Genomic DNA, 14,998 nt, shown 5'->3' on the forward strand with positions numbered 1-14,998 from the left:
CCATTTCAAAAGGCTTTACAATTAATGTGTTTGGTACCGTCAACATAATATCCACCTTAATGCTACGGAACAAAGACCATTTAATTTAGTCTAGCTAGCAATACACAGAAAGAGTAAACGACATATCGCCATACTGGTTTAACATACCTTGTTTTATATCCATCTCTTTCGCACTCAAGCACAACCCTATGTGTAGATTGGGTGATAAAAAAACTGGATATCTCTCTCTGCTCTGCTTTCGAAATTCAAATATCAGTATCGGTTTAATAACATGTTAAGGTAGACGTATTTTAGGGCCCTAGGTTTGTTTATCTATTCTATATTTCGATGTCAAATTATGGAGATAAACAATAAAGTGATGTGACGTTGTATGAAAGTGTAGAATCGGATCTGGAGTTTTATTCGATTATTTAAAATGGACCTTTTGACTTTATTTTGGACTCTTGTTGTTAGTCTAATAAAAATCTCGGAGGCGGGTCCCATCGGTGATCAGTGTGATTGGACTGGAAGGTAAGTGCATTTTCTATAAAATATTAATATAATTCATTTCTAGTTGCCATTTAATTCTGTATTTAAAAATACAACATATATTTTCACAGTTTTTTTACTATATATGCAACGTAAAGTAATTTTACGTTGATAACAACGTAAACTCTACCAAAAGATGATTAATATTATCATTATACATGATTAGGTACTAGGTATGACATTTTTTAAAATCTCTGTCAAGTATGAAGTCAATCCGAAAGTCCAATGATCAAGACAAAAAACATTGTCACGTGAAAAGCATAAAACTAGAGATTTAGGATTATGGTTGGGATTGTAAAAGTATGTAAAAACTCTCGCCTTAAATGTTTATAGCTTACTCTTATGTTTAGGGTTTTGTATGGCTTAGAAATAATTATATCCACAATGGCTAATTTTTATGGCTTTTGTTTACGAGTTAAGCCGTTTCACGTTAAATTTTACCTATTTGTTTTTGTGCTTCTCAATATTTCTCAATGTTATTACTTCTAAGATAAATAAAGATGCAAAGGTTTTTAAACAGCTTAATAAAAATGTTCAGTTAGTCACTTAATCTTTTTTTACAAACAAGGATAAACTTTAAGTACTTACCTAAGCACTTCAAATAAGTTTTGGAAATATTGATAATTTAAAGTTTTTTTATCGTTGATGGGCAAGTCCAACATAATAGGTCAAGGCATAGGTACCTACCTAACTTGACCTAAATAAGACTTATAACAGAAACTTTAGCACTACCCCATTCTGATACCTGATATAATAAATCTGATTATTTTAAGTCAAATGGATGTAGTTCTTGAAAAACGTTCCAAGCCCCAAACATCACATTTTAAGGAATTTGTGTTTAAAGTTTAGTAAATGTTAGTGTAATCCATACATTGTCGATTGGGCTAATAAGTCATGATGACATGTTAGAGTGACAGTAGGGCTGCGATTTTTTGTCAGTCCGTTAATATGAATCACGTGAATCAGTTTTGTATTCTTAACTCAATTTCGACATGATTGTGGTTTGGAACGATTTTCTGGAATTACGTCCAAATTTTCAAGAAATTTTAAGATTCCTAATACAAATTATTTACATATATTAATTAATTACTTACATACTTATTATATTTTATAATCGAAGCTATTGTGGCTGTAATCGCGACGCCCGCCATCTTGAAGGTAGCTACTGAAAATCAGTGTTCTCCCTAATATACTGAGCAGCAAACCTTTTTGGGACAAAACACTGCAAACAGCTTATTATGTTGATCTAGAATAAGTCTTATTTTCGTTTTTTCTTTGGTTCTAGATGTATATTAGTTTTAATTAGATAAGACATGTATATTAGGTGTATTCGTAATTATTAAGATAGCTTTTTCATATTTTGTTAATGTTTACCTGTATTTGTAGTGTTTGTTCCAAATAAAGATATACTTACTTACTTAAATTTATTATATATGTAATAGGAGGTCCTAAAAAAGGTTTTTTTAGTAATGAATCACGCGCCGCACAGTTTCATAATATGAGTATTGTTATTTAAATATTATATTGCTATTTTTTAATCTCTCTTTAATTTAGTAAGTATATTTTTTTTCTCTAATGTGATTTAGTATCGTAAGATGTAATTTATAGATAAGTGTGTGGCGTTAAATTATTGCTAATAAAGATTTTTCTATTTCTATTTCTGAACAATAATATCTAAGTACCACTTTAAAGCCGCTAAAAATTCAGACGTTATAAATAAATTTGAAATTATAAACCAAACTGGTACGAGAGACCTATATCGAATCCTATAATTTACAAACACTAAATATTTTCATGGTATAAATGATAGCATTTCAACCATAATTTAGATTCCAATTGGTTTCAAGAAATTCCATTACATTCGAGGTCTGAATAACCTGCGGCTAGTCATTCGTTTTGCAATTTGCGAATATCTGGCCATTGGACGAGAGACGCTTGCGTGCACAAAATTACCATTAAATTGATGTCTCAACTTTGTTTTATTTTAATAACATCTGGTGGTATCAACTAGTGTTTTATTAAATTATAATGCAACATAGCTTTCATTTTTCTATTTATTTCGTAAATCATTCCTTAGCGTCGTAGTTTCACGACATTGTTGATGGATATTAGGAACGGAGTTCCAGCGCGGTGTTTGCAGGTGGATTGAAATGACGTGAGAGAAAAATGGCGCGTATACCCATAAAGGTTGGCATCGCTCCTGTGATTCCTCTGCTGTTGAAAGGGGGTACCTGTATACTCTATTGACCTATAATTGCATATAAAAATGGTTTATGATAAAATCCCAAAGTTACTCAATTTTTTTCCTGATTGAGGGTACTACAACATTTTCTCTGTGTTATTAAATAAAAAGTCAAGTGCGAGTAGTGTTACGGTAATAAGTGACGGGACGAACAAGGTTGTTGGTATCTATATCGCCCATACAATAGAATGACACACAGGATTTTTGAAAAATGCAAAATTGTGACCGAGATTGCGTTCGAACTTGACACATGAGAAAGATTTGTAAATTTGCATTTCACCATATTGGATTTTATTTTAACTATTGCTGTTTGAGAAATACAGCCCGCTGACACACATACGGATGAAAACGGAGCTATGATACCTGATACATGATATATTTAGTGGGAGGCTCCTTTGCACAGGATGCCGGCTAGATTATGAGTACCACAACGGAGCCTATTTCTGCCGTGAAGTAGTAATGTGTAAGCATTTAATATGATTAGATCTGAAGGGCGCCGTAGCTTGTGAAATTACTGGGCAGATGAGACTTAACATCTTACGTCTCAAGGTGATGAGCGCAATTGTAGAGCCGCTCAGAATTTTTGGGCTTTTCAATAATCCTGAGCGGCACTGCATTGTAATGGGCAGGGCCTATCAATTATCATCAGCGGAACGTCCTGCTCGTCTCCTTATTTTCATAAAAAAATAATAATATAAGAGCATACATATAAAGTAAAATCTTAAAATCACCAACATAATATATCCAAAGCAAATGTTAAGGCGGCTGGTGACATTATCCGTTAAGATTTTAAAACGGAATGCGAGACTTAATGCATTAATTATTTTCATAAATTAAGTTACAAATAAGATTTTGAGTGATAATAAAGTATAATCTTTATTGAGCACTTAACACATAACATAATCCAGCTCACGATCTACGCATTTTATTATGACGTATTTAATATCAGTAATATTTTTTTAATTTTATGTACAACGCGTATACGAAAGAGATTTTCCTGATATATACATTATAAACTCTTTATTTTAATCAGTAAAATCTACATCATAGTGCTAATCTAATGATGAATAGCCAGCCATATTTTGTTCACCGAATGAGTGGGTAACTGCGAAGATTCACAAGTTGAAGCCAACACGGGCTTTTCGCACATCCCGGCCTTTACATTTTTATGAAGTGGTACCTGCCACTGAACGTTTAAGGGTTTGAATACCTGAGCGGTGACCGTGTGCAAAGGAGCCTCCCACTGATATATGATATATTTACCAGTGAGAGGCTCCTTTGCACAGGATGGCGGTTAGATTATGGGTACAACAACGGACAGAAAACAGACGTATCTTTATCAAATAATTCCACTAGTGAGAAATAGTATTGAGACTCGAAAATATCATTGATGACATTTGTCGCCCTTATATTAGCGAATCTTTTTTAATTGCGGGTAGGACAAAAATTTACTCTTTGTTATTACCGGGTAGATCTTTTAATAAGCATGAGAGACCTTGGGATCTGTGTAATTACTATGTTATCCTAAGAGTAAAATACGTAATAATTACAGATATTTGTATTAAAACCATAATAAGTGTATTACTCAAAGTATCACTCATGTTAATATCTTATTTACGTTTTGATGGACCTTTTGTACGTAAAACGTGTTATCTTTGCGGTTGCATTGGAGGAACATAATTTACATTAAGTATCTTTTGTACATAATATTTACTGTCATAGCAATAAAGACCATTTTATATATTAAAAATTTAATTGATTTCCATACTGTTGGTTAAAGTGATTTTTCTGGTGTTATAAAAGAGCCAGTCGCCAGAGCATCGATTGACGAGTTGGCCCGTTAATTCTATGATTTTTTTTATTAGTGTTTATTACATTCATTTCACCAACAACTTTTTTGCTGTGGTATAAAGACATTTTATGACACAGGGAAACATGTTCATTCTTGCTGTTTGTATATTTTTAGTACATAAATAAAAATATATTACACTATTATAATATGATTTACAGTATTATTATTTTGCTGTATATAAATTCAGTTTTTATCAAAGTTTAATAAATAACTGCTAACGGAGTATTGAAAGAATTAAGGTCAAAGGCTGGAAATAAAAATAACGAAAACAATAGTTCTAGGTCCCCCCACGAATTGAATGCGCAAAAGTCAGAAATAGGGTCTCACTGGCGGAAGGTGCGGGGGAAGGGGACGTGTGCAAATCGCATCCAGCTATAATGTACGACACTTTACATCTCCTCATTGATATTAACATACTCCTCAATATTATTCACATTATTATTATATTGCTGTTAGTATATAAATTCAGTTTTTCTCAATGTTTAATAAATAAGTTCTAACGGAGCATTGAAAGAATTAAGGTCAAAGGCTGGAAATAAAAATAACGAAAGCAATACTTAGTAGTTATACGTCACAACGAATTGAATGCGCTAAAGTCAGAAATAGGGTCTCATTGGGGGAAGGCGCGGAGGGGAGAGGGGCGTGTGCAAATCGCATCCAGCTATAATTTACGGCACTTTACAACTCCTTATTGTAATTTGCATATTAATATATTATTGCTGTATATAAATTCAGTTTTTCTCAAAGTTTAATAAATAAGTTCTAACGGGGCATCGAAGGATTTAGGCCAAAGACTAGAAATAAAAATAACGAAAACTATACTTAGTAGTTATAGGTCTCACAACGAATTGAATGCGCAAAAGTCAGAAATAGGGTCTCATTGGGGGAAAGCGCGAGGGGAAGGGAAGTGTGCAGATTGCATCCAGCTATAATGTACGGCACTTTACATCTCCTTTGACCCACTGCGTTAAATCTATACCAGAGGGTATATACAATGTATAAATACCCTTATGAGTACTGACACAATGCTCCATTCATTAAAGTAATAAGAAATGCACACTCCGGAAATATTCGAAACAAAATCAACAAGTTGCTTTCCCATCCCCATGGGGTGGCGTGGGGTGGCCGTGGGAAACGTACAGGAAAACAGTTCTCTTCTACAACCCTTGTACTTGGTCACGTGACCCTTCCGCCTGCGGGGGTGCCATTACTAAAATAATTTTTCGTCTTATTGTTCAAACAATGGTTATCGATAATTGATCGGTTTTAATGTGATGGTGGCTTTTGTTAGTTTTAATTTCATTTTCAATTGTAACTATTATCTTTAGATCTTGGGACATATAAATACTCCACGAATACAGTTGCTTTGTTCTAAATTAGTTATAAGCAAAACTGTAAAGAGGTTTTTGTTTCACCAGCTCTTCAGGTTTTAAGAAAAGAATCATATTATAGGTGTGTAATAATATGCATGGTCATGTAAAACTGACCTCTTTCATTACATAAAAATTTGTAATAAGCATTTGAAGTTATACTTTTTTTTGGCGCGTTAGGGAAAAATCAAATTCTACACCCTGACGTTAGCTGTTTGTCAACTAGACCATTTGTCTACTGAACAGAACCAATGGAGGAGAATTAAAAAAATTCAATATGTATAAGTTATAAATAAAAAAAATCTTCTTTCTAATTGTATGATATTTAACTAAATTAGGCGGCATAGTAATATAGGTATTCATTGTTTGTATTTCATATCTTCTTTTTATTTTATTATTATTTTACCAGTGGGACGCTCCTTTGCACTGGATTCTGGATAGGTTATGCGTACCACAACGGTGCCTATTTCTGCCGTGAAGCAGTAATGTGTAAATATTACTGTGTTTCGGTCTGAAGGGCGCCTTAGCTAGGAAAATGAGACTTAACATCTTATGTCTTAAGGGCGAGAAGAAAGAGCAGGGCGTATCAAGTACCATCAGCTGAACGTCACACTCGTCTCGTCCCTTTATTTTCATAAAAAAAATCTTCATTATTACATTATTGTTCTTTCAACAAACGTAAAATAGCACGAGGAATATTAATTTTTAAGGATTTTTGTTTCGTTACGCCAAAGAAGTAAAATTATACACGAGCACGCACACACAAGCACACACACGCATTTTTTTTTTAGTAATAATGCTTCGATGACAGAATATTATTGTCTGTTGAATACTAAAGGAAGGTTGAAAGGACATTAATGATGAGTTAAAAGCAAATCGAGTGTCAATGTACCAGCATCGGCCGCCGTACATTGAGGGGCATCAAGTTCATACATTAATATTTATTAGGGAGGGATCCGGAGGGGCTCGACTTTATTATAATATCCTCTTATTAGAACGTGCTCGCACGATTTGCGTTCAATGTTTGATAAGGGCTTTTTTTTTATGAAAAAAGGGACGAGATGAGCATGACGTTCAGCTGATGGAAATTGATACGCCCTACCCATTACAATGTAGTGCCACTCAGGATTCTTGAAAAACCCAAAAATTCTGAGCGGCACAACAATTGCGCTCGTCACCTTGAGACATAAGATGTTAAGTCTCATTTGCCCAGTAATTTCACTAGCTACGGCGCCCTTCAGACCGAAACACAGTAATGTTTACACATTACTGCTTCACGGCATAAATAGGCGCCGTTGTGGTACCCATAACCTAGCCGGCATCCAGTGCAAAGGAGCCTCCCACTGAGCTGAGCTTGCGAAATCTACCTTGTATTAGCCATGTTATTATTAATATCCAGACTACAGAGCCTTGCTCGGATTTTAAAGAATGTACAAAACTTGAACAAAAAACAAAACCTAATAGGACATCAGGATTAGAACCGGGGTCTTCTGCTTTCCGGATCACCCAATGTCCCATCTGAGCTATTATAGTCTTGTATATAGTGGCGAAATTTACCTTTGTATTCTGTTATTGTAGTTTCTCATTAAATAAAGGTAATTTTCACATTCTTATTTACCAGTGGGAAGCTCCTTTGCACAGGATGCCGGCTAGATTATGAGTAGGTACCACAACGGCGCCTATTTCTGCCGTGGAGCAGTAATGTGTTTCGGTCTGAAGGGCGTAGCTAGTGATATTACTGGGCAAATGAGACTTAACATCTTATGTTTCAAGGTGATGCCGCGCAGAACTTTTGGGCTTCTCAAGAATCCTGAGTGGCACTGCATTGTAATGGGCAGGGCGTATCAATAACCATCAGCTGAAAGTCCTGCTCGTCTCGTCCCGTATTTTTATAAAATAAAAAAACTATACCTACCTACAACGTTTGCTAATCTGTTAGCTATTCGAAATCCAACCAATGGCATGTCGTAATACAACCCAAGAATGTAAGCGTTGGCATTAAATGAGAGTACTAGATTACTAATAGTTATTTAAAAAAAAAAAAACTACCAGCCAGTCTATCCATATCGAGGAATGATGGCCTCTTACGCATATAAGTAAATCTGTTTGCATTTTTCTTGTACGATCGATTATACAACATGTCTCGTAAACGGATATGTACATATTCAGTGTTACTTTGATAAAAACATGTTTATTATATTAAAATAAACGAATGTTTGTGTACTTTTACATTGTATTTTTTTATAGCGAGTACGGTGATGGGAAAGAATTGCAATCTTTTGGTTCCTACAAACCTTGGCTGTTTGACTGATTAATTTTGGTGTAAAGAACGAATTTAAAAAAACAATTCCTTGAGTGCCGGCAGAAGTGAAATCTTGAACACGAACGTTGTCCATTTTCGAATATTTTAGAATGGTTAGGGAATCATTTCGCACGAATTGATTTATTTATTAGTCTAAAAAGTACTAGCATTTAGGTGGTTAACTACAATATTCATTTATCGTACTACCGTATCGTACTATCGTACACAAAAATGTCAATTTATATTACATAAAAAAAAACACTTCAGAACTATAACAATTATTTTACATTAAAAAGTTTATTTCTCAGAAAAATCAACTTTCATCCATAATTTCAAGGACTATTTTACGAATTTTCGATAAGGTCACGTGTCCTGACGCGAGTTTAACATTTTATACCCATCCCAAGAAAAGTGCTAAACGCCGCTAAAGAAGTTTTCACTTCAGAAATAGAATTTATATTTATTAAAGAAGAGAATCAATCAGTGTTATGATGTTAAGAAATCACCGGCGTACCCATTCTCCTGCCACATCCTCCACCAGAGGATCCCATGAGGTTCCTTCGGTTCTGTACACTAAAACTAAAATGGAGGGCTAACCTAAATTTAAATTTAAATTTTTTCCCGACAACCTTAGGGCAATAATGTAATATCGCAAAACAAAAAAAGGATTGTGTGGTTTTATGAAACCACGGTAAAAGTGAAACTATTTTTCACATAATAGACATTTAACTAAAAATTTTTGGAATAATATTCCATTAAGGGTATAAAAATAGCTTTATCAATATTAATTTTATACTTGGAAAATTGGAATGATAATGGGAAATAATAAAAACAAACAATATAGTGTGAAGCACCGGCACAAATGAGTAATAGTCTATACACTACACGGTCAGCTGCTGCGAACTATAGGCGCCGCGCCGACCTTCAATACACAGCCGAAAAAGTTTGAGACGATGTAATAAAAGTTTCACTTTAAAAAATGTAGTCAATAAACGTTCTTATATGATAACGTTTTTGCATTTATAATACTTTTAATTATAAAACAAATATTAACCCACTAATAGGATATTATGTGACATATATTATTATACGAATTATAACTGAGACATAAAAGTGACGTCTTGTGAAATTTAATTCAATATTAAACATATTAATTGACTTGTTAAATTGTTCGACGCATTTACGTACGTAATGTTCAGCGGATGTGCGCAATGTCTGTAACAAAAAGAAATGATTGTGCTGTTAACTGGAAGAAAGCTAATTTGTTTAAATTCTTAAACGTCGGTCTTAAGCCCGTCACAGACTCACAGTCGAGGTCGGCGCCGTATCGACGAAATGCATTAGCCACATAACAATAGCCTTCCACACAATATATAACAGACTATTAACTATTCGAATGAGTGTCGCCATCTCGACATGTTTTTTTTTTTTGTTGTTTTGGTAAAACCTCGGCGTCTCGTGCCCATTATCACGGTCTAAACGATGCAGCCGAGATAAAGGTCATAAAAACTTTACATTCACATTTACATAAACATCACTCGTAATATTTAGACGATTTAATTTAAAGAATATGTATTATTTTAATCCTTTTCCCATTTTTTCTTGGCGTTAGCTGTTTTTAGGTGTCGTAAAAATATGGAGGCAATGGTATCACACCAGAAAGGGGCCATGACATATTATGTTGATTTGAAATACCTACTTACTGTCAATAAAAGGATTATTATTATATTTTAAGCGTCATTTATTGCTTAATCATAACATTTTGTTTCCTGGTAATATAATATTATATTCTACTATGGGTGGTGCCAATGGTATGTGCAAAACAGTGATATATTTAATACGATATACTTAAACACCATGGATGAAAAACATATATTCTTCAAATGTTTGCGTCTATCGGGATTTGAATCTGGGTCTAGCTCTAAGGGGTCACTTACCACTGGGGACTGAAGGACTTATTTTTTTTTAATGAAAATATGGGTCTTGACGAGCAGGACGTTCAGCTGGTGGTAATTGATAGGCCCTGCCCATTACAATGCAGTGCGGCTCAAGATTCCTGAAATACCCAAGAATTCTGAGCGGCACTACAATTGCGCTCGACACCTTGAGACATAAGAAGTCAAGTCTCATTTGCCCAGTAATTTCACTAGCTAAAGCGCCTTTTGCGCCGATACGCAGTAATGCTTACACATTACTGCTTCACGGCAGAAATTAGCGCCGTTGTTGTAGGTACCCATAATCTAGCCGGCATCCTGTGCAAAGGAGCCTCCCACTGGTAAATATATCGTGCGAATATAATATTCCATTGATAATACCTACTCGATACCATTTATCAAGCTGAACAACGGAAGTCATAAACGCTTGTCACGATACGGCTACGAAAAAAAACTACATTTTATGTGAAATATTGCGGTGTTGTTAATCTTATGACCTTTATCGCATTTGACCGCAACGGATGTCCAAACTGGATAGCCAAACATGAGACATCTGATGTCCTGTATCCCATAAAACTGAACATGCATTTTCCATATGGTGCCCATAATAACACTTTTACTACAAACTATCTTGCCCCAAACTAGGCCATAGCCTGTACTATGTGTACAAGACAACGATATATTTAATACAATATACTTACTTAAACACACATAAATACATATAAACATCCCTCATAAATTACTGGGCAAATGAGACTTAACATCTTATGTCTCAAGGTGACGAGCGCAATTGCAGTGCCGCTCAGAATTTTTGGGTTTTTCAAGAATCCTGAGCGGCACTGCATTGTAATGGGCAGGGCGTATCAATAACCATTAGCCGACCGTCCTGCTCGTCTAGTCCCTTATTTTCATTAAAAAGCATCCATGACTCGGAAACAAACATCCATATATCCATATTCATCATATAAATGATTGCACCTACCGGGATTCGAACCCAGGATCTCTAGCTTAGTAGTCAGGGTCACTAACCATTCGGCTACATCGGTCGTCAATTAAAATCTAGAAATAGATAATTAGTCATTAGTAACTTTCATAGATCTCTCCGGAAGAGTTTCCATGTTCTATATCCCACATGTTTTCATTATCATCATTAACTGAAGCGTTTCGGCAGTTCATGGGACCGAATCACGAGGACATTTCACATGGCGAGAGCCTGGGAACACGCCCCGATTCCACAACGGGAGAACATCCATCACATGTTGTATGAAATCACGGTTATTTTTAAGTGAAGATTGTTTTTATTCGCTCGCCAATTGAGAGCAATCAACGACACGTGTTCGGTTCGTTCGAGACGGTACTCTTTGGTTTGTCTAATGGGCTGAATGAATTCAACCGTTGCCTAGTAAATTTTAAAAACAAATAAGAAGTAGTCTATAGCACGATGAGAATTGAAACTATAGATGTATAACAGTCGTATAGACGACCTGAGCTAGTTTTGTCAAAATAATCGTTAGGATATTGTAAGTCTGTCATTAAAACTATTGAAACGATGTCCTATCTATATAGATGTAATTCCCAAGGTACTTGAGAGATTAATTTCTCTTACATTATGAACAAACGAAGTCTCGAACTGTGTGCTTCAAAAGCAATTAAACTGATATAATGATTTTACTAACCATCTGTATTTTATAAGTATTATTATATATTAGAACAAACGAGTGTGCGGGTCAACTGATTATAAGTGATCACCGCGACCCACGTTCTATTGCAACTCCAGAGGAATCACAGGAGCGTTGCCGGGCTTTGTACGCGCATTTTTTGCAGGGACCAATATCGTTTCGTCCTGGAAAGATACCATCAAAATCTTAAACTAAAATTATACTAATACCATTATTTACCATCAAAATGTAAATTTACAACTGCGAATACTAAAATTACCTACAGGGTATGTTAGGTTTGAAGTTATTATATTAATTAGATATCTAATCTACGTAGACTATACACTACCCTTAACACCTACCAGCGGGAGGCTCCTTTGCACCCGATGCCGGCTAGATTATAGGTACCACCACGGTGCCAATTCCTGCCGTGAATCAGTAATGTGTAAGCATTACTGTGTTTCGGTCTGAAGGACGCCGTAGCCAGTGAAATTAAGTAATCTTATGTCTCAAGGTAACGAGCGCAGTTTTAGTGCCACTCAGAATTTTTGGGTTTTTCAATAATCTTCAGCGGCGCTGCATTGTAAAAGGCAGAGCGTATCAATTACTATCAGCTGAACGTCCTGCTCGTCTCGACCCTTTTTTTCATTTAAAAAAAACCTAGGCTATTAGTACGTACCAGGATGTGAGGAGTCAAAGTCAAAGCGCATAGTACTTAATTAGATAAAGAGATTTTACTATTATAACTTTTAGCAGCGTTTGTTTTACAAAGAGTATGTAACACTACATCAACCTCAGGCGTTGTATAGCCGGCAACATAGAGTAAGTAGGTACAAGTTTTTCACTGTTGATTAATAATAACGATTATGACCTACATCGTAATGAACGTTGGAAGACCCGTGTCTCGCTTTGTTTAAATTGATGGCTACGCAATGCCTTAAGCGATACAACGAACATTCAAACTGGCCGTTTTGAAAGTAAAATAATAGTTACACAACGATCTAGTAGTTCATTTTATACTATAGCAATGCAATTACGTCTGATACCTAATACATTAAAAACTTCTTAAATATATGCGTGTTTGGACACAAATAACAGTAATAATAAATAATAGATAACCCTCACTTCTAGAATTAATACACAAATCAAATTTGAAAACAAATTTTTATGAACGATGCGGGACTCGAACCCACGACCTCTCGCGTTCCGTGCGAGTGTTCTTTCAAACTGAGCGTATGTACCTATATCGATTATCGAGTGACGTCTCAGGCTGTGGCTCCATCTACAGGCTTTACAGCTCAACTCAGCTCCGTATATGCACACTAGGAAATTGACTTGAGATGTCGCTCTGGCAAATCTGAACAATTTAAATAAAGACATTTTGAAGGTATATAAAAAAAATATCGTGTTCACCAATTTTCTCTTGTTTCTTTCGCAAACTGTATTTTTTAATGATACTTGCTATTTGAACTGATTGTCGAATTAAAAAAAAGCGTCTGTTATTTTTTCTACGTTTTTTTTGCATCGATCTTAAACAATACATTAATACCCAAAGTATCGTAAAAATACGTTTCGTATATATCGTCAATAAGTAGGTAAGTAATATTTATACTGATTTCATACTGAAAAACATTGTCCTATTGAAACACTGATGAACAAAATTAATATTTACCTACGTTGCGCTTCGTTTGTTTGAACAAATAATAAAATCTTAGGGTACGTTTATTTAGCAAACATTAAAGTTGATTGTTACGTTACATCGAACGCATCGGACACGCTATTCTCTGAATGGAACAGCCAATTAACAAGAATGTAGGTCGGTAATGTGAGGTCAGATGAGGAGGGTGAAGGAGGTGAGGTAAGATGAAAGCAGTCTTTGTATTTTTTCTATTAACGGAGATATATTGGCTCTACGGACGCTAATTATTGTAGTTCTGTGGTAGCAAGAGTGTGACCGGCCCGTAATTAATGCTTACACATGTCTTGCGCCGGTGTCGTAAATGTTTATGATACAAAGGATTGTGTTTTATTATTGTATTGGAAATGTAGTGTGTCTGTAGGTTTGGGATTATTGTTACGAAATAAAGACATATGTATGATATTCGAATATCATTTTGAAACTCACGTATATAGTTATATTTATAAAAGCCTTTACCACATAAACACTTAAATATCGCAACAAATCTATTTTGTACAAATTCTGTAATTATGTTATATAAACTGGTCATCTTTCAACACAGACTTACCCGATTCAACCGAATTGTAGGCATAACAAGTTTATGTTTGTTGTTAAATATCATTATAATCAAAATTTATGTTGAGGAGCAACAGTTAATATACAAATTTAACAGCGATCTCAAATTAACTGGAACACACAAAAAACATCAAAATCGGTCCAGCAGTTAAGGAGGTAGTTCAATTGTGAATTTGAACCACTCTTGAATCCACCTGAAGACACACAGAAAGTTTAATTTAAATCGGCCCGTAAAATATATATATATATATATTAAGATAATTGGAATGTAAATCACAGTTCAAGTCTTAGAAACATGGTTTAAAGTTTCCTTGTCAGATATTTATAAATACTTTCGTATCGAGTGAATAATGATCGACGAACGAGAAGACGTCTATAGAGAAAAGGTTTTATAAATCTCAGCGGGTTTCAAACCAGACCCTCTAAGCTGACAAGGTTAAACAATCCGTGACATTTAAACAGTTTTTGTATAAAACTATCCGCTAATTCAAATCAACTGGTTCCAGCCAAAAAAGACCATTTGTGAATATTTGTTATGCGAGATCAGCGGGCGCGATGAATAATGCATTGGTTGGAGATTGGTTATTGTGTCTGTGGTATGCCGGCACGAGTGGGCGCGAAGCGATGCGACACTCCACACATATGCGCACGAGCTGCATAATGCGACGTAATCAATATGAACGCGCCTCAATAATTATATTCATGACTCATATCTTACAATTTTTTTATATAGGAAAACTATGCCAAATTTCAATATTCACACAGTTTTTGAGAGGTTAAAACCCTTTGAAATTCGAGGAGCTTCGATCGTACACAAGATGACGCTAAGGTCCGGTTTTTGGCTATAGTTTACCAGTG

The 14,998-nt window shown here is 35.1% G+C and overlaps 1 protein-coding gene across 1 annotated transcript in view; it reads left to right on the forward strand.

Moving 5' to 3' along the window:
* The first annotated feature begins 267 nt into the window (after positions 1–267).
* Positions 268–14,998, forward strand: part of LOC126969588 (meteorin-like protein) — a 71,837-nt gene continuing 57,106 nt past the window's right edge. The window contains exon 1 of the mRNA XM_050815130.1: positions 268–510. Coding sequence (XP_050671087.1) covers positions 416–510 — 95 coding nt within the window. The 5' untranslated portion in view covers positions 268–415. The remainder of the gene's footprint in view (positions 511–14,998) is intronic.

This window comes from Leptidea sinapis, chromosome 18, assembly GCF_905404315.1.
Source record: "Leptidea sinapis chromosome 18, ilLepSina1.1, whole genome shotgun sequence".
Lineage (NCBI taxonomy): Eukaryota > Metazoa > Arthropoda > Insecta > Lepidoptera > Pieridae > Leptidea > Leptidea sinapis.